A 27560-nucleotide genomic window follows, 5' to 3' on the forward strand; every position below is an offset into this window, starting at 1 on the left:
AATGAAAGCTTCCATGAAACTGGGGCTCTAAGAGAATGGTGTGTATTAATTCAACGCCTACCCTAACACTTCGACGCGCAGTAATTCAACGCCTACCCTAACACTTCGACGCGCAGTAATTCAACGCCTACCCTAACACTTCGACGCGCAGTCATCCAAATCTTTGGCCCACGTGTTGCAACATCAAAGTTTCCACGAAACTGTCGCTCTAACAGCAATTTATTCTGTATTTATTCAACCTCTCAAGCAAGAAATCCCAGTGTGTCTGTAATCTTTTGGGGGCTTGGATCAGGAAGAAATCCGAGGTTCCCAATACCAATTTGTATTATAATCTGCTTCTGCTCTTCTCCTTATATCTCACAGAGCTTTGGAAGGATGTCAAATATGAAGGTATGTCTCTGCCCTAATTTACTCTGTTCAAGCAGAATCAAATTTCAATGGTTTTGAGATTCAGTATGTTGTGAATTTCAGATTTAAGATTTCTGTGACTGTCAGCTTGTTTCAATTGATTTTCCGGATCTATCGCATTTATGTTGATTTAGAGATCACCGTTTCGAACCCACAACTGCAAATTATTAAACCCATCGACTAATGATTATGATTTGCAGAAAATGGTGCTGAGGGTAGCAATTGACGATGAGAAAAGCAAGAGAAAAGCTATGACCGCTGTTGCAGCTGTTGAAGGTAAACATCAATCTAGCATTCTCCATTGCAATTTCTCATTACAATGTATTGGGTTTCGAGAATTGATAAGATATTTGATTGCAGGAGTGGAGTCTGTTGCAGTGGATCTGAAGGAGAGGAAGATAACTGTGATTGGGGATGCAGATCCAGTCTGTCTCACAGTAAAACTGAGGAAATTTGGGTGCACAGAGCTGCTGAGCGTGGGTCCTGCAAAAGAAGAGAAAAAGGCAGAGGGTGAGAAGAAAGAAGAGAAAAAAGGGGATGGGGCCAAGAAGGACGAGAAGAAGGTCGAGCCTCCAACAATTGTGTATGTGACCCCAAGCAGCTATGCGCCCTATCCATATACTGTTGTTACAGACGACTATAACCCTTCCTGCACTATTTGTTAATGAATATTTCAGTACCTCTTCCCGAATACCAGAGAATCCATGTTCTCTGTGCTTGTAAAAGGGTATATATACATGTTTGTTCTGGACAGACCTCTGATGGTCAGGGGTTGGGCTCTGAAACACAAAATAGTGAGTGACACAGTTGAAAATACTGAATGACACAGTTCATGGAACCTTCCTCCTGGCTTTGGAGAAGAAGGAATCGGAAGTTTATGTAAATTTTTATTTATTAGCAATAAATCTCGAGAGTTTATTTTAAAATACTAAAGTTTGCAGGTATTCCTCCATAAGATTTCCATCCTATATTTTCATAAAAAAGAAGATCCTCAGTATTAGGTTATGTGTGAAGCTCTCTGGTGGCCTAGTCTCCCTACATTAACAGAGAAAGTGTGAAGCTACTTGGGTTACTCGAATTTTGAAATTGCAATCTCACTGCACCGAAGTTAAATTTTTCATGTTGTTTTGGGGTTTTTAGAAACAGCCCATAATATTAAAAAAAATGTGATTCTCACAACAAATTCTTATAAAATTACAGATTTCTTTTCTTAATTCTAATAACAAATCCTTTCAAAATTAGAGATTTCATACAGATTGATGACAAGAAACGTAATTCTAATAACAAATTCTTTCAAAATTAGAGATTTCTGAATTATTTGACAAAAAAAAATAATTAACTTACTTTTGACCAGCACCATAAAAAGGTAACAGATGAAGCTATTAAAACTGCTTTCATGCATACCAAAATGTACAATGACTACATTACCCTTTTCTTACACACAGAATAAGGGGAACTAAATGTGCAGAATCCATATTACCATTTACATTTACGTATAAGGAAACAGAGTATACTAAATGTACAGAATCCATATTACCATTTAGATTTACAGTATATGAAAACACTGATTATGATTATAATAAAATAATATTGCAGTAGTTTAACCATATTGTTTTTTGTCTTGAAAATCATGGAAATTTTGGTAATATTGTAATAAAATGAGGTAGGGATTTTTGTAAATCCAGGTTACAGTGGTTAAATCTTAAGATTTGGGTATTCTAGAGGTTTTTAATGGTGTTGAATCTATTTCACCATCAAAAACATGATTCAAACACTGCTACTACAAGATCTTTTAAAAAAAATTTGTCTGAATTCTGGCTATTTTTAACTATCCAAGCAATTTCTCCACCTCAATAATATTTACTAACTATGAAATAATATATAATATATGAAAACATTGCTTACAGTAAAATAAGATTTTACTGAGTAACAAAAACAAAGTTAACGAGCAACAAAGTACTGAGTATCAAAAATCAAAATTAATTATCAGCAAGGTATTCAAATGAGGAAGGAAATTACATAACAAAATTTCAAAAATCAAAGTCAATTAGTATCAAAGTGTATCAAAGTCAATCAGTATCAAATAGCGAAATCAAAGTCAAATGAAAATCAGTTCGTATTAAAAATCAAAATCAATGAACAACAAAGTCAAATTCAAGTGAAAGTCAATTTGTATTAAAAATCAAAATCAATGAACAACAAAGTATTAAGTGATGAAAGGAATTAAATTACAATATTTCAAAACTCAATGAGCCAAAAAAATCTCCGAAAGAATTTAAACAACAATATTTCAAAACCCAAAGTCAATAATGTAGGAAAGTAGCTTTAAAAAAGTTAAGCAACATTAAAAAGAAACAAATCAGTGAACAACAAAGTATCTAGACGATTAAATTAATTTAACGATAATATTTTAAAAATAAAAATTCATTTGCAACAAAGTATTCATAAGATTTTAAAATTTAAACAACCGTACATATAATATCTTTTTTAGAAGGAACCATCCATATAATATCTAAGTAAAATGAACATTTAAGTTTTGTATTGACCAATTGAGCTATCAAATTCACAATATTAAGAATAGATTATTCCAAATTGTTGGTATATATCGAAATCATATCAAGAATAGATTATTCGAAGTTGGTATATATCGAAATTAAATCTCAAGAATAGATTGGTGAATGTTATTAATAGGTATTAAATTTTAAATTTTATTATTGAATAGAGAGGTTTATTGAATTTAGAGATTTATTTTACAATTTAGTATGATGTGGAAGGATGTCTGTTTATCATCAAAATTGAAATAAAAAAAATTTAAATAAATGTACAAAACATTTAAATAATCGGTTTTTAAAAAACAATTAATGTAAAGAACTTAATTTTTTTTAAACTCATCAAAAAAATTATATGTGAAGAACTTAAATCTTTCTGAGTTCATATAAAGAAATTGGATCTCTGCTCATATTAAATCGTATTGAAAATAAATCTATAGTGATTAAACAAATTTTTTTATAAAATAACTTAATCTTTTCTTCCTTCCACTTAGTTTCAATAAATAAATATATATATATATAGATATATATATATATATTATTATTTAAATAAAAGGAAGCTGCAAAATAACTAACCTTTGCTTTCGTTGAATGTGTTGCAAAACATATCATTAAATATTATTTATTTATGACTTTGTTAAAAATCAATCATTGAATATTGTTCAGTTTAGTGTGAAAAATATGTAAAGAAGACAATTTGTACTTTGCAGCTCTTAAATCACAGTCAAACCGTTCATACAGGTAACAGGTCTGGTTTTCTTATTGGCCTGAACTAAGTGTAATTGCGCAAACTCCAATATAATCTTCAGCAATTAACTTCTGTACTCAATCATTAAGTTTACTTAATTGCAGTGGTTTCAATGTTAAAAAAAATCAGTGCGGTTCTGATTGATAACGTGAAATCACAAATTTATATGAAGAATTATCTTCGTAATTCAATTAATATACTCTAGCAGTGCTGAAGTGAACCCGTTTGGTTAGAAAATAGTGCAATGACTTCATTCAAAATGGTGGAGCAACTTCTATTTCTCTTTTTTAGCTTGAACTACTGTTTTTTTTAAATTATGGTAAATAGGTAACATGTTAGAATAATTGAGTAAGATTTTACACGGGTCCAAAAATTTATTATAAAAAGCCAAACATATATATTGGAATTGAATTCTGCGAATAAAAAGATAAATTTACTTTAACCACTAAATCACAAACCCTATCATTTAATTTTTAATCTTTAAATGTTACAAGGATAGCTGTAATTTAAAATTCTACATTAATACTAAACAACTATAAAATTAGTATTAACAGTATTTTTTTAATTCTAAGTCTTAGTTCTTAACGATGATTATTGAGGTTCCCATGGGGTAGCTCAAGTGGCGATGGCCTTGGAATGAAGTCTCACCGAAACAGAGATCTTGGGTTCATATCTTGTGCTACCCTCCCTCATAGCAGGGTGAATAATGGACATGTAAACTGAGAGTCCTACCAAGCTTACAAAAAAAACAATGATTATTGAAGAATGATGTTATATATATTTTAGAGTGGTAAATAGAATAACAATTTCTAATTGTAAATATTTATTTAAAAATTGGTTTAATCATAATTTCTTATAACATTTTAATTTGAGATTGCAATATGTTTCAAAGCAATAATAATAGTAATAATGACATCAAATTTTTTTAATTATATATCTATATATATATATATATATATATATATATATATAAATTTTGATTTAAATATATGGAAAAAAATAAAAATAAAAGTTTATAATAAAAAAAATATAAAATGCAAACCTTATTTTATAGTGCAAAATTTTTCTTCTTAGTAACCACCAATAACATCATGGCATTGTTAGTCAAAAATTTTTATCTTCAATAATGAACTAGTAGATTTTATTTTAACATTTAAAAGCCAAAAAATGAAATAACTAATTAAGCCATTGTTCCATTTGATAAATAACATTAAAAAAAACTGCTATTATGAAATGTAATAGCTCCCTATTTAAGCTTAAAAAAACACTTGTTGAAACTTATTTAGGTTTTCGCAAATAAGAAAACAATGACAATAGAGCATAAATGTCTCAATGAGAGAATTTTCTATTAATTCAAGCTCTCACACACAAAATTTATAATAAAGTACCATTATATGGCAATGGAATCAATAGAATGGATAAAAACAACCACCTAGAAAGATAATGGCTCCTACTCAACTCCAACTCGCTCTTATATTGGAAAACCACACATTCTACAACATGACATTGGAACTCTAACAATGTAGAATTTTCATTTCTCTAATTATTTCTAACACTCCCCCTTAATTGAGAAATGAATTATTTACGAGATTCAACTTGTCTTTGCATAATGTAAACTTATATTTTCTTATAGTCCTACTAAAGATGTCTTCCACATTATCATTTGTATTACAATAGATCAAATCGATTTTTTTAATACAATTTTTCTTGTGTAAAATGATGTTGTGTTTCAATATGCTTTGATTTGGCATGATAGACTGGGTAGTTTTACAATTAGATATAGATTTGATTATCACATTTGATTATTGTTGGTCCTTCATGATTTTCTCCCATGTATTCATGAATTCTTCTTAGCCAAATTGCTTCGTAGGTTGCATTGCATAAGGCCTTGTACTCAACTTTTAAAGTGGAAGATAAAGAAATAGTTGATTGTTTGTGGTTGCTCCATGGCACAACTCTGGATCCAATATTGAATGCATAACTAGAGGCAGACTTCTTGCCATTTAGATCTCCTACCCAATCAAAATATAAATGAGTTGTCAACTCAACATTCAAATCATTAGTATATTTAAGACCAAGATCTTCAACCTCCTTTAAATATCAAAGGACTATCTTGGCTACTTTCCACTAGTGACTTTCATGTGGATTAACCATAAATTGACTAAGTACATTGGTTGAATATGTAATATTTAGCATAGTTGCAGTTAATTAATTCATAATTCCCACCAAATGTGTATACAATGTGCCATTCACTTCTTTTGTTTCATCATCACTATTGATTTTAACGTTCTATTCCAATGGTGTAGATACTACTTTACATCCATTCATATTGAATGATATCATGATTAATTCCTTCATATATTTACTTTGTTTGACAAAGGTTCTACCATTATCTCTCCAAACTTAAAGACCTAAACATATTGCAACTCTCCAAGATTCTTCATTTCAAATTCCTATGAAAAACAACTTTTGATCTTTTCAATTAACTTGGTAGCATTTCCTGTTATGGTAAGATCATCAATACATATAGAAATAAAAACAATGTGTCCTTTTTCATCCCTCTTGATTTACAAATTTGAATATCCTTTACTTTTACTAAAACCTTTTTGAAAGAAGAATTTATCAATCTTTACATACCAAGGCCTTGGTGAATGTTCGAGTCCATATAATGCTTTCTTCAACTTGAAAACAATATGTTTGTATACCCGCTCTACAAAACCTTCTAGCTGAATAAGATAAACTTCTTCATTTAATTCTCCATTTAGAAATGTTAACTTGACATCTAATTGATTTAGCTTCCAATTATGCTTAGTAGTTAATGGACATCATTTTAATGGTATTCATTTCAATTATAGGCACACAATTTTCTTCATAATCTATCCCTTCTTTTTGTGAAAAGCCCTTTGTTACCAGTATAGTTTTATATTATCAAAGTTCCATCAACATTAGATTTAGCTTTGAACAACCATTTTGAGCCCAAGGGAACTTTATCCTTAGGAAATTATGTCAATTCCCATGTTTCATTTCTAATAATAGAATCATATACTTCTTTCATGGAATTCATCCATTTTTCATGGTTATTTTGTTGTTCATAATTTGAAGGATCAACCATATTCATACTTTGAGGAATTAATGCATAATATTTATACCTGATTAGTGTTTGAATTTTCCTTGTTGATATTTGTAAAGGCACATTTATTTTTGGAGTTTCCCCTCTTCCTCTTGGTGTTATAGTAGCTTTAATGCTACCTTGTTCTTCAAAATAAACATGTTTTTCATCATCTTCTTTTGATCTGTGTATTCAAGGAATTTCCATACATTGTACTCTACTTGATTTGTAAACTTTCATAGATATTCCACTAGATAGCTCATCAAAACATATCTAATAAAATTATTTTTAAAATATGAAATTTTAGTAACACCATTATAATTTTATTTATTTTTTAGATTTATGGATCTATAGATAACTGTAAATAGTGGATTCATGTGAATCAAAATCATGCTAAAAATAGATAACAATGAAGTAAAATCTCACAAACACATTTTACACAAGATATGACCTGGGAAACCTTTTAAGGGGAAAATCTTAATTGGAAGGTGAGGTTGCTATGCTCTCTTTCTCTGAATAGAAAATGTTTGCGAGTATAAAGAAGTATGGCCTCTGGCATGTTGGATACTAGAGTGCAAAAATCCTCTATGTGTGCTCTATCTCTCATCCTCTCAGTTATTTTTTCTCAGCTCTAGAACAAATGCACTCAAAATAATGGAACCCCTTTTCCTCCTAGTCGCCTAGTTATAACACAACTTGATAGCCTACTAGAGGTTAGGTTTGACTAACTCAAATCTTAACCAAAGTTACAACATAGACTCTTCTAGAGTTGTCTTCATCATAATCACGTGGATAGCCCATTTTTCATGAATAATGGGGGTTGTGTGGAACCCTCTTGAATTATGGTGGTGAAAACAGGAAGGTCAACTTCTAAGTGGCATAACTTTCACATACAAACTCTGACTAAAGAAACAAAGCTTTTCCCCCAAAAAATGTTGTTTGATGCCTCAAAAATCTCCTGGAAGGTTTCATACCCCAATTTGCCAAATTGGGTCCTATGGTTAAAAAGGGTCCTTTGAGCCGATTTCTCTACTTTCTCCATTCTGAAAGCATCGAGATGGATGAAAAAGATATAATGATCCAATTCATATCATACCCTCCCCCACTATTTTGGGAGGCTTCTACTAAATGAGGCGAGAAAATTTTTACTCCACCGTCTCTTGGGTGTACCATTTAGTTTTTCCTGGAAGTTATCCTTTCAACCCAATCTTCCAAAGGTCGTGTTGTCGTTGTCTCGTAGTTCTAGATTTCTTCTACAAAACTGCATCTTCTGTCAACTCTGCCTGAGCATTTTGTGCCAAATCTTCACAAAAGTTAGGACTTGTTCCTCTTCTTAATCTAGCATGGAAGGTTCATATACTTTAAGATTCTCTACATTCACAACTAAGTAAATCTGCAGGTATGGTGGTAAACTAGGTCGATAGGAGTTATCACCCACCTTTTCCAGTATCTTGAAGGGGCCATACTGTAGAGCCTTGATTTTCTTACCAAGTGTGAAATTTCAAGTCTATTGCAACAATTGGAAATTATTATTCTAACTGGTTAAAAATTAAGTGCAGTTTATTTGCTACGAAAAGTAATCAATAAAATCACAACTACAATTTTCACCATAAAAACGTTGCAGAAAATAAAATGTTGGAAACTAAGTAATACAGAGCACAGACACAAAAGTATGACATCATTAGTTTTGGACAAGTGTCGTAAAAAAACAAAATGTGGGAAAATCGATGCAACAAATGAGGGTTTTAGTATTATGAGTACAACTAGATGCCAAAAATTGGTGATCCTTAGAAAGAAAATATGGAAAAAATATTTGAGGGAATTTATCCCTCATCCATAAGAAATCCTGGCACAAAACTATTTAGAAAAATGGCCATCAAAAACCCCTACGTAGGCCTCTGTGCAGATGATGTGCAGCCTGTAACTCCCACTCATATAATCGACCTCTTAGTCTGATGTCCTGCATGTTGTTGTTGTTGGAAGTGGTCCTTCAACCCTCTAGAAAACTTTCCCTACCTATGGAGGCTAAATCGACCCCCTGCTCAGTGAAATTGGCCTGCCACTTTGAAGTTGCCTATGCAGTCCCTATGCAACCTCTAGTGGAATAATTTAGCCTCTTGTTGATGCCTCTCTAAAACTGGAAATCTTCCTCTCAACTCACTGTCTCTACCCCTCACTATCTCTACATCCCCTCTCTGACTCGAACTCTCTCTGCTAAATTATTACAACTAGGAAGCTCAATTTATGCCAAGGAACTCAACATTTGGTGTGTTTATCTCCAACCCCATTTACCTCCTCTTATAATCTCTCGTTGGCTTACCAACGACCATGAGTAAATCCTCATGAATGGATACGATCATTTCTAAGTTGATCAACATGAGTTTCTAGAGAAATATCACCTTTCTTAATTAATTCCTATTAGTTAATCATTTTCCCTATGTTAGACTTGGGAAAAATTTAATTATTGATTAATTAACCTAATCAAGTCATCTCTAAGTGTTTTCTCCTGAAGTTTTCTCTAGGTTCTAGAGAACTTGTGTTTCTAAGCCTCTCCAACAAAATTAAAGACTATAACACCTATCCAATGCTACAAAAATCATCACCAAGCCCTTCTAGCCTCTCCTTATTCAATTGTAGCCATAATTTGTCTCCCACCATGAACAATTTCTCTGTTTTATGTTGATCATTCCTGGCCTTACATTTCTCTTATGACTTCAGCAGTGTCTCTTGTACTTGTATATGGATCCACCTAATGTTTCTAAAAATATTTTAGTCTCAAGGTATCTCTAGTAAAATATTCCCTCACACCTCCTTGCTAACCATATGCAATGTACAAAGGAGAAGGCTACAAATATCCAAAACAAGTTTCAAATGGGGACTTTCCAATAGAAGTTTGTACTTTTCTATTGTGGGAATGTTGTATACATACTAGATTTTCATCCTGAGTCTTTTGATGCTTCTATTTGTATCCCCTTAGAAGATGCACCAAATTCATGTTGACTATTTATGTCTGCCAACCTATCTATGGATGAAATGTTGTAGATATCTTCAACTTTCTGTCGATATTATCCCAGAATGTAGCCCAGAATTCACTAAGAAATCTTGTGTCCCTATTTGAACTGTTGCTCCTTGGTATCCCAAAGTGCACCCAAACTTGTCAAAATAAAACGTTTGTTGCTTCTTGCACACTAATGGTCCATTTACAAGGCAATAGAACACACATATTGTTGAACCTGTCAAATGCCATGAATAGGTAGTCATGTCCCTTCCTGGTTGTTGGTAAACCTCCCACAAAGACCATGGAAATTCTCTCGCAAGGATGAGTGGGTACAAGTAAGAGATGATATAGACCCTCTTTCTTGTTTCTAGGATTGATAGAACAACAAAGCATGCATCCTCTTATGAACCTAGCTACCTATTCTTGCATCTTGGGCCATTACACATACCTCTGCAAGTTGGCAATGATCTTCCCTACATCAAAGTGCCATACAACCTTAGAGGTGTGAGCCTCTCTAATCAACTACAATCGCTCACCTTCAGGAACACATAGCTTATCCAGCCTATAGAGAAACCCATCCTAGAGATGGTATTCAATGGTGCTAATGCCATCATGCACATGACTCTGACTCTGTAATTGTTGAAACACCTCCTTTATTTCCTCGTCTTATGCATATGCCTCTCTTTAAGAATCATGGGTGAATGGATCCATGTACATCAAAGTTACCAAAGATGTGATCTTTGATGTGGGTGGCCTTGAAAGCATGTTGGCAAAATTATTTGTGTTATCTTTCTTATACTTAATCACTAAATGAAACCGCTATAGAAACCCCATCCACTTGTAATGCTTGTTTTTTTGTAGCTTTCTCAAGGCTTATAGGTACTATAGTGGCTGGTGATTTGTGTGGATTAATGCCTCCTTTCCTATCAGATAGTGCCTCCTCTTCTTCAAAACTTGCACTAGGGCATATAGCTCCTCAAAATAGGTAGGATAGTTAAGAACTTCCCCATGAAGCACTTTAGAATGGTAGAATACATGTTTTCCTCCTTGAATCAATACCTCTCCCATAACATACCCACTCACATCTGTCTCTACTTCGAAGGGTTGCTACAGCTATGGTAATTCCAAAGCTGGTGCTTGATTAATCTTCTTCTTTAACTCCTCGAAGGCCCTCTACTGATATTTTCCTCATTGGAAAATCTTTCCACCTGTTGTTATGGCATGGACTAGTGCTTCTATTGCCGAAAATGAGGCTATGAATTTCCTCAGGTACTATGCTACCCCAATGAAACTCCTAATCTTAAAAACATTAGTAAGCACTAGACATTTTGTGATGGCCTCCATCTTGGTAGGATCTATATTCAACTCTCCTCCACCTATCACATACCCCATATACACCAAAAATTATTGTACAATCTCACACGTCTTGGTGTTTGGCTAGAAGCTAGTGCTTCCTTAATGTCAGCAACACCTACGTCAAATGTGGGATGTGCTCCTCCTAGCTAGCATTATATACCAGTATATCAACCAAATAGACAATAACAAATAAATATATAAAAGTGTGCAGTACATCATTTATTAATATCATAAATGTAGCAGGTGCATCGCATAGGCTAAATGGCATGACTAACCACTCATACAAACATTTCTTGGTTTTGAAGGGGATTTTCTAAGTATTTGCTTCTCTTACTCAAACCTGGTGATATCTAGACTTTAATTCGAGCTTGGAGAAGTATTTTTCTTGTTGTAATTGATCCAGTTAGTCATCTATCCTAGATAGGGGCACCTGTTGTTGAGTATGATCTTGTTCAATGCCTTATAATCTATACACATCCACCAAGTCCCATACTTCTTTGGTATAATGATGATGGGTGACCCACATGGTGATGTACTCAGTGGAATGACACCCTATTCTAGTAGCTACTGCAACTATTTCTTGAACTCACTTTCTTCTATACCAGATTACTTGTACAACCCAATGTTTAGCAATAGCCAAATCCCGTGCTCCACTTCCCTCTTAGGTGATAACCCTTTAGGCTCCCAGAACACATCCCTAAATACTTGTAGTATCTCTTCTAGTTTTTGTTTATGTTTCTTAGTACACCCTTCTAGGGATTCCTTTCCTCTTATTGGCTCTTCTACAAACTACTTTTCTCTTAAAAATAGTAAAACATTCTTCTTGCTAGAACTAATCAACTTCCTGGCTTAGATGGCACTTACTAGTGAAATTTTTTACTTTCCTTGATAAGAAATGATGGTGAATGGTTTTCCATCCTTGACAAGCTAGTATTGGTTGGATCTTTGCATGAGTATTTTATCTCACATATACATATAGGGACTCTCAAACACGACTCCACATACATCAAGGGTAACAACGTCTAGTTCTACTTCATTAATAAAATCAACATTGGATATGGGCTTGGATGATCACAAACTTCCAATCCCAATTTCTTGACCAAATATGTTGCAATGAAATTTGTCTACTGTCTTGAGTCAAAAAGAGCATCAATATTAGTCTTCTTGACCTGTATCTTTATATTGAACAATTTGGTCATTTCTTTCTCTTCCTATTGTTGAAGGCTAATTAGATTCACCTCCTTCTGCATTGACGTATAGAAAATATTCTTATCCACATCCGATCTAATTTTAACTTGGTTTCTTGAATCATTGGGCATGATATTCTTATTCTTGTTGTATTTCTTTTTCTTCTTTGCATTAAGCTCTAGATGTCGCTTCAAACATTTCTCCTCTGTATGGCCTTCAATGTTGTAGTGGTTGTAGTGGTCACAAGTATCTTTACTTTGGTACGTTCTTGTTGTCGTCTTTTTATCTCTCCCCCTTTTTTCTTCTTCTTCCCCTCCTTAGAACCGTCATGTTTCTCCTTATGCTTTGATCCAATGGATTTCCCTTTCTTCAAGCCTATGTTCTCTAGGTACTATGCATGTACACAAGCCTCACCTATTGATATGGGCTCGAACAACATCACTTGCTTCTATAGATGGTTGTGTTGACCACCCAGATACTTGACGAGTGCATCTAGGTTCTTTTGGGAGATACCTTGGCCATCTTTTTGAACTCTGTGGTGTAATCCTAAACACTTTGTCCATGCTTTTGCATGAAGAAGTGCCACTAGGTCCACTGGTCCTCTACATATCCAATAGGGTAAAGCTGCGACTTAATGATGGTTTTGAAGTCCTCCCACTTAGTCATTGGAGGATGTCCCTCTAACCTCAAGGTCTTTGTGTGGATTTCCAACCAAGTTAGAGCATGGAACTCTAATTTCATCCATGAGAATGACATCTTTTATTCCTTCTCTATATGATGAACATTGAAATACACTTCTAGTTGTTGCAACCAATGAATTGGCTTCAGAGCGTCGATATCACCTTGTTATAGTTTAATATCAACCTTCACTTCCATTTTGAATAGGAACTATGAATGATTCATGACATTCAAACTAGGTTGATCTTTTTCTAGTTATTTCTTAAGTCAATTATTGATTTATTCATGATTTACATATACTCCCTCTCATTTGTGCTCTGCATTAGAATCCACAACTTCTTCGAATATCCAAGCTTATGACTCATTCCTATCATGAAGATATTTACACTACAATTTATTTCTGTGACTTGTTGTTCCAACTGCAGGATCACAAGGGTTATTCACTGATTCATTGACCACGATTAGGGATTTATGATTTTCGGACCATCTGATCTAGATCCCTTTTAAATTTCCACAATATACCCAAATAATTTGGCTTTAATATCAATATAATCCATAAATTTTCATCGATATTCTACTAGATAGTTCACCACAATAGATTTGATAAAATCATTTTTAAAATAGGAAATTCTACGCTATTTCAATTTTATTTCCTTTTAGATTTATCGATCTATAGATTATTGTTAATAGTGTATGCATGTAAATTAAAATTATGCATACAATATAGAACAATGAAATAAAATCTCACAAAAATATTTGACACAAGATATGACCTGAGAAACCCTTTCAGGAAGAAAGCCAACTGGAAGGTGAGGTCGATCTGCTCTCTTTCTCTAAAAAAATTTTTACAAGTACAAAGAAGTATGGAATTTGGCTTGTGGGTTACTACAATGCATAAATCCTCACTTTCACTCAAAAGAATGGAATCCCTTTTCCTCTTAGTGGCCCGGTTATAACACATCCCAATAGCCTATTAGTAGTTAGGTTTGACTAATTTAAGTCTTAATAAGATTTACAATATAGAATATTTTTTATTCTTCTTCATCATAATCATGTTTCACTCAAAAGAATGGAATCCCTTTTCCTCTTAGTGGCCCGGTTATAACACATCCCGATAGCCTATTAGTAGTTAGGTTTGACTAATTCAAGTCTTAATAAGATTTACAATATAGAATATTTTTTATTCTTCTTCATCATAATCATGTTTATATCCCCTTTTTCATGAATAAAAGGGGTTAGTGTGGCATCCTCTCCAAGTATGGTGGTGAAAACAGGAAGATCAACTTCTAAGTGGCATAACTTTCACATACATACTCTGATTGATGTGATTCATGTGTTGTTGGAAAGGTCTCTATGTGTAGAATAAGAAGAAAAAAGTTCATCCTTAAAGCATCAAAGTTTTACCCCCATAAAATGTTGTTTCATGCCTCAAAATGCTCCTAAAAGGTTTCAAGCCCCAATTTGCCAAACTAGGTCTCGCTGGTCAAAATGTCCTATGAGTTGATTCCTCTTCTTTTTCCACTCTAAAAGCATTGAGATGGATAAAAAATCATTAATGATCCAATTTGGATCACTTGCTCTTTTAAACTCATGTCTATACATTCATGAAATATTACATTTGTGCTTGCAAAGACTTTGTGATTCATTGGATCATATATTTTACAAGCTTTATAATCAAAACAAAAACTAGTACATATGAATTTTATTTCCTTAGCATAAATATTTCTCATATATTCTTTAGAAAAATTAGAATATGTCGTAATTCAAAAGATTCACAAAGGACTCACTATTGGTTTATAGACATGAAATTATTCATTGGGTGTTTTTTTTCTCTAGACTATTTCTAGGACTTCTATTTTTCAAACATACTACAATGTTATTTTCTTTAGTCCAAAAACTATTAGACAATTTTTTACCTTTTATCATGTTTTGATCACATTCAAACAAATGTTTCCTTTTTCCTCTCTAACACACCATTTTATTGGGTATGTGGGACTATAATTTTTTTATGAATTCCACGACTTTTGCAGTAGTTGATGAATGCCCCTAATGTGTATTCTCCCCCTTTATCTAATCTGAGGATCTTGATGTATTTTCTTGTTTTCTCTTCAACCATATTTTAAAATTCTTTGAAGTATTTGAATACATCATTTTTTCTTCTAATAAAGTAGATCCATGTGTATATAGTTTTATAATAAATGAAAATTAAAAAAAAATATGAAGCTCCACCTAATTACTTAGTTTTCATGGTACCACACACACCATTATGTGTTAGCTAAAGAATTTCACTTTCTCTTTTCTGTCCTTATACGAACTCTTCCCTATGTTGTTTGCTTAATGCATATCCTTCACATTCAACATATTCATTCTTAAAATTTGGAATACCTTCAAACATTCCATTCTTTGAACATAAAACAAGATCATTATGATTGATAGGACTATATCGTTGATACCATAGTTCATCCATTGTCATGGTTGTAGATCTACCATTACTTAATGATATTTCCTTTTAACATCAATCTTGTACAATACTCCAACTTGTGTTCCTCTTGCTATGATGATTTAGTTACCCTATATATGCTTCATAATGCAATGTGACTTAAAGAATTCAACTTTGAGATTATGATCTATAATGGTGGACATTGAGATTATTTTTTTCTTAATTCAAGGAACATGCATCACATTCTATATTTGTCTCACATGGCCATTCAGTAAAGTTACACATACATCACAATAAAGGTTGATTTCATGAGATCTATCATCTCATAGATAGTTATGAGTACCATTATTATGTTCATGATATATATCAAACCATTCATTTTTTCATGTCATGTGAATTGATGAACTAGAGTAAAAAAACCATGCATTAACATCATCAATTTATGCTAATAAAATGGCATCTAAAATGAATAATTTGATATTTTTGATATTACCATTAATTATGGCTTCTTTATCAGCAAAATTGTCTAAATTCCTTTTATGTTTGGACTCATCAATTTTCTTTTTATTGAAATGTTTAGGCTTACCCCAATAAAAGCATCCATAATTCCTCTTCATATAGGTATTTGTCCTTGGTAGCATTCTGAAAGTTTCCGTGAAGCCGGGCTGCTAGAAATCTATGTGCAATAATTGGCCGTCCGTCGAGAATGAAAGCTTCATGAAACTGGGGCTCTAAGAGAATGGTGTGCATTAATTCAACGCCTCACCTAACACTTCGACGCAGTGCGACTGCGCGTGTTTCCACGAAACTGTCACTCTAACAGCAATTTATTATGTATTTATTGAACCTCTCAAGCTAGAAATCCCAGTGTGTCTGTAAATCCTTTTGGGGGCTTGGATCAGGAAGAAATCCGAGGTTCCCAATACCAATTTGTATTATTATCTGCTTCTGCTCTTCTCCTTATATCTCACAGAGCTTTGGAAGGATGTCAAATATGAAGGTATGTCTCTGCCCTAATTTGCTCTGTTCAGGCAGAATCAAATTTCAATGGTTTTGAGATTCAGTACGTTGTGAATTTCAGATTTAAGATTTATGTGACTGTCAGCTTGTTTCAATTGATTTTCCGGATCTATGGCGTTTATGTTGATTTAGAGATCACCGTTTCGAACCCACAACTGCAAATTATTAAACCCATCGACTAATGATTATGATTTGCAGAAAATGGTGCTGAGGGTAGCAATTGACGATGAGAAAAGCAAGAGAAAAGCTATGACCGCTGTTGCAGCTGTTGAAGGTAAACATCAATCTAGCATTCTCCATTGCAATTTCTCATTACAACGTATTGGGTTTCGAGAATTGATAAGATATTTGATTGCAGGAGTGGAATCTGTTGCAGTGGATCTTAAGGAGAGGAAGATAACTGTGATTGGGAATGCAGATCCAGTCTGTCTCACAGTAAAACTGAGGAAATTTGGGTGCACAGAGCTGCTGAGCGTGGGTCCTGCAAAAGAAGAGAAAAAGGCAGAGGGCGAGAAGAAAGAAGAGAAAAAAAGGGATGGGGGCAAGAAGGACGAGAAGAAGGTCGAGCCTCCAACAATTGTGTATGTGACCCCAAGCAGCTATGCGCCCTATCCATATACTGTTGTTACAGACGACTATAACCCTTCCTGCACTATTTGTTAATGAATATTTCAGTACCTCTTCCCGAATACCAGAGAATCCATCTTCTCTGTGCTTGTAAAAGGGTATATATACATGTTTGTTCTGGACAGGCCTCTGATGGTCAGGGGTTGGGCTCTGAAACACAAAATAGTGAGTGACACAGTTGAAAATAGTGAATGACACAGTTCATGGAAACCTTCCTCCTGGCTTTGGAGAAGAAGGAATCGGAAGTTTATGTAAATTTTTATTTAGCAATAAATCTCGAGAGTTTATTTTAAAATACTAAAGTTTGCAGGTATTCCTCCATAAGATTTCCATCCTATTTTTTCATAGAAAAGAAGATCCTCAGTACTAGGTTATGTGTGAAGCTCTCTGGTTGCCTAGTTTCCCTACATTAACAGAAAAAGTGTGAAGCTACTTGGGTTACTGGAATTTTGAAATTTCAATCTCACTGCACCGAAGTTAAATTTTTCATGTAGTTTTGAGGATTTTAGAAACAGCACATAATATTAAAAAAAATGTGATCCTAACAAACAGATTCTTATAAAATTACATATTTATGAAAAGAAATGCATTTCTAATAACAAATCCTCTAAAAAAAATTATGGATTCCATACAGATTGATGAAAAGAAAGGTAATTCTAATACCAAATTCTTTCGAAATCAGATATTTTTGAATGATTTGACAAAAAAAAATAACAAACTTTTGACAAGCACCATAAAAGGGTAACAGATGAAGCTATTAAAGCTGCTTTCATGCATACCAAAATATACAAGGACTACATTACCGTTTTCTTACGCGCAGAAGAAGGGAAACTAAATGTACAGAATCCGTATTACCATTTAGATTTAACTATTGGAACAGTTTAACTATATTGTGTTTTTGTCTTAAAAATTATGGAAATTTTGGTAATATTTTAATAAAATTATGTAGGGGATTTTGTAAATCTAAGTTATAGCTGTTAAATCTCAAGATTTTAGGTGTTTTAGAGATTTTTAATAGCGCTAATTCTATTTCGCCATTAAAAAAACATTTTTTTGTCTTTTTTATCTAGATTCCGACTACAATTTCTTCACCTAAATAATATTTTACTAACCATCAAAAATCAAAAATTAATAAATAGAAACCAGATATGTGAAAACATTGATTACAGTAAGATAAGATTTTACCGAGGAACAAAAATAAAATTAATGAGCAACAAAGTACTGACTATCAAAAATCAAAAAGATCAAAATTAATTAGCAGCAAGGTATTCAAATGATAAGGAAATTAAATAACAAAATTTCAAAAATCAAAGTCAATCAGTATCGAATAGCAAAATCAAAGTCAAATGAAAATCAGTTCGTATTAAAAATCAAAATCAATGAAAAACGAAGTCAAAGTCAATTGAAAGTCAATTTGTATTAAAAATCAAAATTAATGAGCAACAAAGTATTAGGTGATGAAAGGAATTAGATTACAATATTTCAAAGTTCAATTAGCCAAAAAAATTCTCCGAAAGAATTTAAACAACAATATTTCAAAACCCAAAGTCAATAATGTAGGAAAGTAGCTTAAAAAAATTAACAACATTAAAAAGAAACAAATCAGTGAACAGCAAAGTATCTAGACGATTAAATTAATTTAACAATAACATTTTAAAAATAAAATTTAATTTGCAACAAAGTATTCATAAGATTTAAATATTTAAACAACTATTCATGATATCTTTTTCCTAGAAGGAACTTCCATATATTATCTAAATAAAATGAGCATTTAAGTTTTGCATTGACCAATTGAGGTATCAAATTCACAATATTAAGAATAGATTATTCGAAGTTTGGCATATATTGAAATCACATCTCAAGAATAGATTGGTGAATGTTATTAACAGGTATTAAATTCTAAATTTCAAAGTTGTATACATCGAAATTATATGTCAAGAATAGATTGGTGAATGTTATTAACAGGTATTAAATTTTAAATTTTGAGCGGGGAGGTTTGTTGAGTTTAGAGGTTTATTCTACAGCTTAGTATGAGGTCACAGGTTCAAAACCAAAGGGGGGTAGAGTATGTATGCCTTCGTAGACTTAGCAGTCAAATCGCTGCGCGGAGGTGGGTCCCTTGTCCCACAAACAAGGGGGTCTCATACACCAATTTGGTGTCTGCCTTGGCTGTGACCTTAAAAATGGATATTATTATTATTATTATTATGATGTGTAAGGATCTCTGTCTGTGATCAAATTTGAAATTTTGTTTATGTTGACGAAAATAAAAAAATTTAAAAATTCTAAAAGTAAAAAAAAATTTAAATAATTATTCAAAACATTTAAATAATGTAGACTCGTCAAAAAAATTATGTCTAAAAAAATTAAATCTTTCTAGACTCATATTAAATCTGTATTTTTTTAAACAAATTAATAAATAGAATAAACAGTTAAATAAAATTAAAATATATATTTTTATTATATACACTTAAATTAAGTTACATATAACAATTCTAAAGGAGGAGGTTTTTTTGTTTTTAAATAAACAATTAAATTAAATTAAATTTAAATCAAGTTACAATTCAAACAAAAGTTTTTTTTTAAACTAATTAATAAATAAATAAACAATTAAATAAAATTAAAAATTATATTCTTATTATATTAAATTTATATTAATTTATATATAACAATTCTAACAATCCGATTTTCTTTTTATGGAAAAAAAACCGCCTTTTAATTTAATACTAGTATAACTAACCATTTGATTTAACAATTATTTAAATTCTGTAACTTTAACTTATTTTAATTTTTAATTAGATGCTCTTCTTTTCCTTGCTCTGGTCTTACTAGCTATTTCCGAGTCAAATATAGCAGTTAGCTGGTCAATTTAGCCATTCCCGGTCAAATATAGCTGTTGGAGGTTTTGCTCGGACTATTTAACATGCAACTTAGATCTGATTCTTCAACTTGTCCTAACAATAAACCACACTAGTTGATTCAAAGCGCCTCTACAAATGTAATATTATGTGATTTACGCCAAAAAATTTCTCATAAAATCTATATTAGTTCAACCAATTTTTTTTTATAAAATAGCTTAATCTTTTGTATCGTTGACTTCGTTTCAAAATATATATATATAAATATATAGAAGGAAGCTGCAAAATAACTTAACATTTGCCTTCGTTGAATGTGTTGCAAAACATATCATTAAATATTATCTATTTTTGACTTTGTTAATCAATCATTGAATATTGTTCAGTTTAATGTGAAAAATATGTAAAGAAGACAATTTGTACTTTGCAGCTCTTAAATCACAGTCAAACCGTTCATACAGGTAAGAGGCCTGGTTTTCATATTGGCCTGTACTAAGGTTAATTGCGCAAACTCCAATATAAACTTCAGCAATTAACTTCTGTACTCAATCTTTAAGTTTAATTAATTGCAGTGGTTTCAATGTTAATAAAAATCAGTGCGATTCTCTGATTGATCAGGTGAAATCACAAATTTACATGACGAATTCTCTTCGTAATTCAATTAATATACTAGTGCTGAAGTGAGTGCATTTTACCCAGCAATGACTTCATTCAAAATGGTGGAGCAACTTCTATTTCTCTTTTTTGAGCTTGAACTATTGTTTTTTTATTCCAATGATGGTAAATAGGTAATATGTTAGAATAATTGACTAAGATTTTGACAGTGTACAAAAACTTTATTATAAAAAGCCAACCATATATATTGGAATTGAATTCTGTGAATAAAAAGACAAATTATACTCTTAACCACTCAAATCACAAACCACCTTATTTAATTTTTTATTTTTAAATGTTATAAGGATAACTATAATTTAAAATTCTACAATAATACTAAACAACTATGCACCTATATAATTAGTATTAATGGTTAATCCTAAGTCTTAGTTCTTAAGAATGATCATTGAGAAATGGCTTTGCATAGTGGTTGACAGAGTAACAACTTGTAATTGTAAATATATAATTAAAAATTAGTTTAATATAAACATATATAATGAAATTGAATTCTGTGAATAAAAAAATAAAGTATACTCCTAACCACTTAAATCACAAACCCTATTATTGTTTCTAAATGTTATAAAAATAACTATAATTTAAAATTCTATACTAATACTAAACATGTTATAAAAATAACTATAATTTAAAATTCTATACTGATTCTAAACAACTATATAATTAAAACTAATAGTACATTTTTAATCTTAAATCTTAGTTAGTAAGAATGATTATTGAGAAATGATGTTACATATATATATTTTAGAGTGATTAATAGAATAACAATATGTAATTGTAAATATTTATTTAAAAATTGATTTAATCATAATTTCTTATAACATTTTATTTTGAGATTGCAATATGTTTTAAAGCAATAATAATAGTAATAGTAACATCAATTTTTTTTCTAATATTATATATATATATAATAAATTTTGATTTAAATATATGAAAAAAATAAAACTAAAGGTTTATAATAAAAAAAATAATAAATGCAAACCTTATTTTAAAGTCGAAATTTTTTCTTCTTAGTAACCACCAATAACATCAAGATATTGTTAATCAATAATTTTTATTTTCAATAATGAACAACAATTAACTGAGTAGATTTTATTTTAATATTTAAAAGCCAAAAAATGAATAACTAATTAAGATATTGTTCCATTTGATAAATAATATTAAAAAAAAATTCTATTATGAAATGTAATAGCTCCCTATTTGAGCTTAAAAAAACACTTGTGGAAGCTTATTTAACTTTTCACAAATAAGAAAATAATGACAATAGAGCATAAATGTCTCAATGAGAGAATTTTCTATTAATTCAAGCTCTCACACACAAAATTTATAATAAAGTATCATTATATGGCTATGGAATCAATAGAATGGATAAACACAACCACTTAGAAAGATAATGGCTACTCAACTCCAACTCACTCTTATATTGGAAAGCCACACATTCTAGAACATGATATTGAAACTCTAATACTGTATAATTTTCATTTCTCTAATTATTTCTAGCACTCCCCCTTAATTGAGAAATGAATTATTTACCAGACTCATCTTGTCTTTGCATAATGTAAATTTTATATTTTCCTACAGTCCTTTTAAAGATTTCTTCCACATTATCATTTGTATTACAGTAGATCAAATCCATTTTATTGACTACAATTTTTCTTATGTAAAATGATGTTGTGTTTCAATATGCTTTGGTCTAGCAAGATAGACTAGGTTGTTTTACAATTTGATAGAGATTTGATTTTCACATTTGATGATTGTTGGTCCTTCATGATTTTCTCCCATGTATTCATGAATTATTCTTAATCAAATTTCTTTGTAGGTTGCATTGCATTAGGCCTTGTACTCAACTTTGAAAGCGGAAGATAAAGAAATAGTTGATTGTTTTTGGTTGCTCCATGGCACAACTCCAGATCCAATATTGAATGCATAACTAGAGGTGGACTTCTTGCCTTTTAGATCTCCTACTCAATCAAAATATAAATGAGTTGTCAACTCAACATTCAAATCATTAGTATATTTAAGACCAAGATCTTCAGCCTCCTTTAAATATCAAAGGACTATCTTGGCTAATTTCCACTAGTGACTTTCATGTGGATTAGCCATAAATTGGCTAAGAACATTGGCTGAATATGTAATATTTAGCATAGTTGTAGTTAATTAATTCATACTACCCACCAATTGTGTATACAATGTGTCATTCACTTCTTTTGTTTCATCATCACTATTGAGTTTAACATTCTATTCCAATTGTGTAGATACTACTTTACATCCATTCATATTGAATCATATGATTAATTCCTTCATATATAAACTTTGTTTGACATAGGTTCTACCATTATCTCTCCAAACTTCAAGACCTAAACAATATTCCAACTCTCCAAGATTCTTCATTTCAAATTCCTATGAAAAACATATTTTTATATTTTGAATTAACTCAGTAGCATTTCCTGTTATGATAAGATCATCAATACATATAGAAGTAAAAACAATGTGTCCTTTTTCATCCCTCTTAATATACAAATTTGGATATCCTTTACTTTTACTAAAACCTTTTTGAAAGAATAATTTATCAATCTTCACATACCAAGACCTTGGTGAATGTTCGAGTCCATATAATGCTTTCTTTAACTTGAAAACAATAAGTTTGTATACCTAATTTACAAAACCTTCTAGCTGAATAAGATAGACTTCTTCATTTAATTCTCCATCTAGAAATGTTAACTTGACATCTAACTAATTTAGCTTCCAATTATGCTTAGTAGCAAATGAATATCATTTTAATGGTATTCATTTCAGTTACAGACAAAATTTTCTTCATAATATGTCCCTTCTTTTTGTGAAAAGCCCTTTGTTACCAGTATAGCTTTATATTATCAATAGTTCTATCAACATTACATTTATCTTTGAACAACCATTTCGAGCCCATGAGAACATTATCCTTAGGAAATTATGTCAATTCCTATGTTTCATTTATCATAATAGAATCATATTCTTCTTTCATGGAATCCATCCATTCCTGATGGTTATTTACTTGTTCATAATTTGAAGGATCAACCATATTCATACTTTGAGACATTAATGCATAATATTTATACCTGAATGGTATTTGAATTTTCCTTGTTGATCTTCATAAAGGCACGTTTATTTTTGGAGGTTCCCCTCATCCTCTTGGTGTTATAGTAGCTTTAATGCTACCTTGTTCTTCAAAATCAACATGTTGTTCATCATCTTCTTTTGCTTTGTGTATTCATTTAATTTCCATACATTGTACTCTACTTGATTTGTAAACTTTCATGGATGTTCCACTAGATAGTTAATCACAACATATCTAATAAAATTATTTTTAAAATATGAAATTCTAGTAACACTATTACAATTTTATTTATTTTTTAGATTTATGGATCTATAGATTACTGTAAATAGTGTATTCATGTGAATCAAAATCATGATAAAAATAGATAACAATGAAATAAAAGCTCACAAACACATTTGACACAAGATATGACCTGGGAAACCCTTTCGGGAGAAAATCTTGATTGGAAGGTGAGGTTGCTATGCTCTCTTTCTCTGAATAGAAAATGTTTGCGAGTATAAAGAAGTATGGCCTCTAGCATGTGGGATACTAGAGTGCACAAATCCTCTATGTGTGCTCTATCTCTCGTCCTCTCGGTTATTTTGCTCGGCTCTAGAACAAATGCACTCAAAATAATGGAACCCCTTTTCCTCATAGTGGCCTAGTTATAACACAACTTGATAGCCTACTAGAGGTTAGTTTTGACTGACTCAACTCTTAGCCAAAGTTACAACATAGAATCTTCTAGAGTCGTCTTCATCATAATAATCATGTGGATAGCCCATTTTTTATGAATAATGGGGGTTGTGTGGCATCCTCTTGAATTATGATGGTGAAAACAAGAAGGTCAACTTCTGAGTGGCATAACTTTCACATACAAACTCTGATTGACAAGATTCATGCAATGTTGGAATGGTGTTTGTGTGTAGAAGAAGGAAAATATGTGTCGCTCTAAAGCAACTTGTGTTTCTAAGCCTCTCCAACAAAATTTGAGACTAGAACACCTGTCCAATGCTACAAAAATCAAAACCAAGCCCTTATAGCCTCTCCTTCTTCAATTGTAGCCATACCTTATCACCCACCATGAACAATTTCTCTGTTTTATGTTGATCATTCCCGGCCTTACATTTCTCCTGTGACTTCTACAGTGTCTCTTGTACTTGTATATGGATCTGCCTAATATTCTCTATAAATATTTTAGCCCTCAAGGCATCTCTAGTAAAATATTCCCTCACATCTCCTTGCTAACCATATGCAATGTCCAAAGGAGAATGCTACTAATATCCAAAACAAGTTTCAAATGGGGACTTTCCAATAGAAGTGTGGAATTTTCTATTGTAGGAATGTTTTATATATACCAAATTTTCATCCCGATTCTTCTGATGCTTCTAGTTGTATCCCCTCAGAAGATGCACCAAATTCATGTTGACAATTTATGTCTTCCAATCCATCTGTGGATGAATATTTTAAATATCTTCAACTTTCTGTCGGTGTTCTCCCAGAATGTAGCCCATAATGCACTAAGAAATTTTGTGTCCCTATTTGAATTGATGCTCCTTGGTATCCCAAAGTGCACCCGAACTTTTCAAAAGAAAAAGTTTGTTGCTTCTTGCACACTAATGGTCCATTTACAAGGCATCAGAACACACATCTCATTGAACTTGTCAAAGACCATGAATAAGTAGTCATGTCCCTTCCTGGTTATTGGTAAACCTCCCACAAATTCCATGGAAATGCTCTCACAAGGATGAGTGGGTACAAGTAAGAGATGATATAAACCCTCTTTCATGTTGCTAGGATTGATAAAACAACAAAGAATGCATCCTGTTATGAACCTAGCTACCTATTCTTGCATCTTGAGCCATTACACATACCTCTGCAAGTTGGCAATGATCTTCCCTACATCAAAGTGTCATACAACATTTGAGGCGTGAACCTCTCTAATCAACTACATTCACTCACCTTCAAGAACACATAGCTTATCCATCCTGTAGAGAAACCCATCCTAGATATGGTATTCAATGGTGCTAACGCCATCATGCACATGACTTTGACTCTGTAACTGTCGAAACACCTCATTGATGTCCTCATCCTATGAATATTCCTCTCTTTATGCATCATGGGTGAGTGGATCCATGTACATTAGAGTTACCAAAGATGTGATCTTTGATGTGGGTGGCCTTGAAAGCATGTTGGCCAAATTATTTTTGTTATCATTCTTATACTTAATCACTAAATGAAACCGCTATAGAAACCCCATCCACTTGTAATGCATGTTTTTTTGTATCTTTATCTAGGCCTATAGGTACTATAATGGCTAGTGATTTGTGTGGATTAATGCCTCCTTTCCTATGAGATAGTGCTTCCTCTTCTTCACAACTTTCACTAGGGCATATAGCTCCTTAAAATAGGTAGGATAGTTAAGAACTTCCCCATGAAACACTTTAGAATGGTAGCATACATGTAAATTTTCCTCCTTGAATCAAGACCTCTCTCATAACATACCCACTCACATTTGTCTCCACTTCGAAGGGTTGCTACAACTATGGTAATTCCAATGTTGGTGCTTGATTAATCTTCTTCTTTAACTCCTCGAAGGCCCTATACTGATATTTTCCTCATTGGAAACTCTTGCCACCTACTATTATGGCATGGACTAGTGCCTCTATTGCTGAAAATGAGGCTATGAATTTCCTCAGGTACTGTGCTACCCCAATGAAACTCCTAATATTAAAAAAATTAGTAAGCACTAGCCATTTTGTGATGCCCTCCATCTTGGTAGGATATATATTCAACTCTCCTCCACCTATCACATATCCCATATACACCAAAAATTGTTGTACAAGCTCACACATCTTGTTATTTGCTAGAAGCTAGTGGTTCTTTAATGTCTGCATCACCTTCTTCAAATGCGGGATGTGCTCCTCCTAGCTAGAATTATATACCAGTATATCATCCAAATATACAATAACTAATAAATATATAAAATGGTGCATTACTTCATTCATTAATATCATAAATGTAGCAAGTGCATTGCATAGGATAAATGGAATGACTAACCACTCATACAAACCTTTCTTGGTTTTGAAGGGTATCTTCTAAGTATTTGATTCTCTTACTCAAACCTGGTGATATCTAGACTTTAATTCAAGCTTGGAGAAGTATTCTTCTTGTTGTAATTGATCCATTTAATCATCTATCCTAGATAGGGGGTACCTGTTGTTGAATGTGATTTTGTTCAACGCCCTATAATCTATACACATCCACCAAGTCTCATGGTGACCCACATGGTGATGTACTCGGTTGAATGACACCCTATTCTAGTAGCTACTACAACTATTTCTTGACCTCACTTGCTTCTATAACAGACTACTTATACAACCCAATGTTAGCAACAAGGAGTTCGACAATAGTCAAATCCTGTGCTCTACTTCCCTCTTAGGTGATAACCCTTTAGGCTCCCATAACACATCCCTAAATATTTGTAGTATCTCTTCCAGTTATTGTTTATGTTTCTTAGCACACCCCTTTAGGGATTCCTTTCCTCTTACTAGCTCTTCTACAAATTACTTTTCTCTTAAAAATAGTAAAACATCCTTCTTGCTAGAATTAATCAACTTCCTGGCTTAGATGGCACTTACTAGTGAAATCTTTTACTTTCCTTTATAAGCAATGATGGTGAATGGTTTTCTGTCCTTGACAAGCTGGTATTAGTTGGATCTTTGCATGAATATTTTATCTCACATATACATGTAAGAACTCTCAAACACGACTCCACATACATCAAGGGTAACCAAGTCTAGTTTTACTTCATCTATAAACAACATTGATGGTAAATCTGA

General features: G+C 32.2%; 2 protein-coding genes across 2 annotated transcripts; both read left to right on the plus strand.

Annotated features, from left to right (window-relative positions):
* The first annotated feature begins 255 nt into the window (after window positions 1-255).
* Window positions 256-1352, plus strand: LOC149177283 (heavy metal-associated isoprenylated plant protein 39-like). Its single transcript, XM_089423365.1, has 3 exons — window positions 256-390; window positions 609-684; window positions 769-1352. Exons 1-3 carry the CDS (start codon window positions 376-378, stop codon window positions 1071-1073), a joined length of 396 nt encoding a protein of 131 aa, XP_089279491.1. The 5' UTR covers window positions 256-375; the 3' UTR covers window positions 1074-1352.
* Window positions 1353-16107: 14755 nt separating this feature from the next.
* LOC149177284 (heavy metal-associated isoprenylated plant protein 39-like) lies at window positions 16108-17402 on the plus strand. Its single transcript, XM_089423366.1, has 3 exons — window positions 16108-16474; window positions 16693-16768; window positions 16853-17402. Exons 1-3 carry the CDS (start codon window positions 16460-16462, stop codon window positions 17155-17157), a joined length of 396 nt encoding a protein of 131 aa, XP_089279492.1. The 5' UTR covers window positions 16108-16459; the 3' UTR covers window positions 17158-17402.
* The last annotated feature ends 10158 nt before the right edge of the window (window positions 17403-27560 follow it).

Source organism: Pinus tabuliformis, chromosome 4_1, assembly GCF_031772625.1.
Source record: "Pinus tabuliformis cultivar Carrire ecotype Pingquan chromosome 4_1, CPIR1, whole genome shotgun sequence".
NCBI lineage: Eukaryota > Viridiplantae > Streptophyta > Pinopsida > Pinales > Pinaceae > Pinus > Pinus tabuliformis.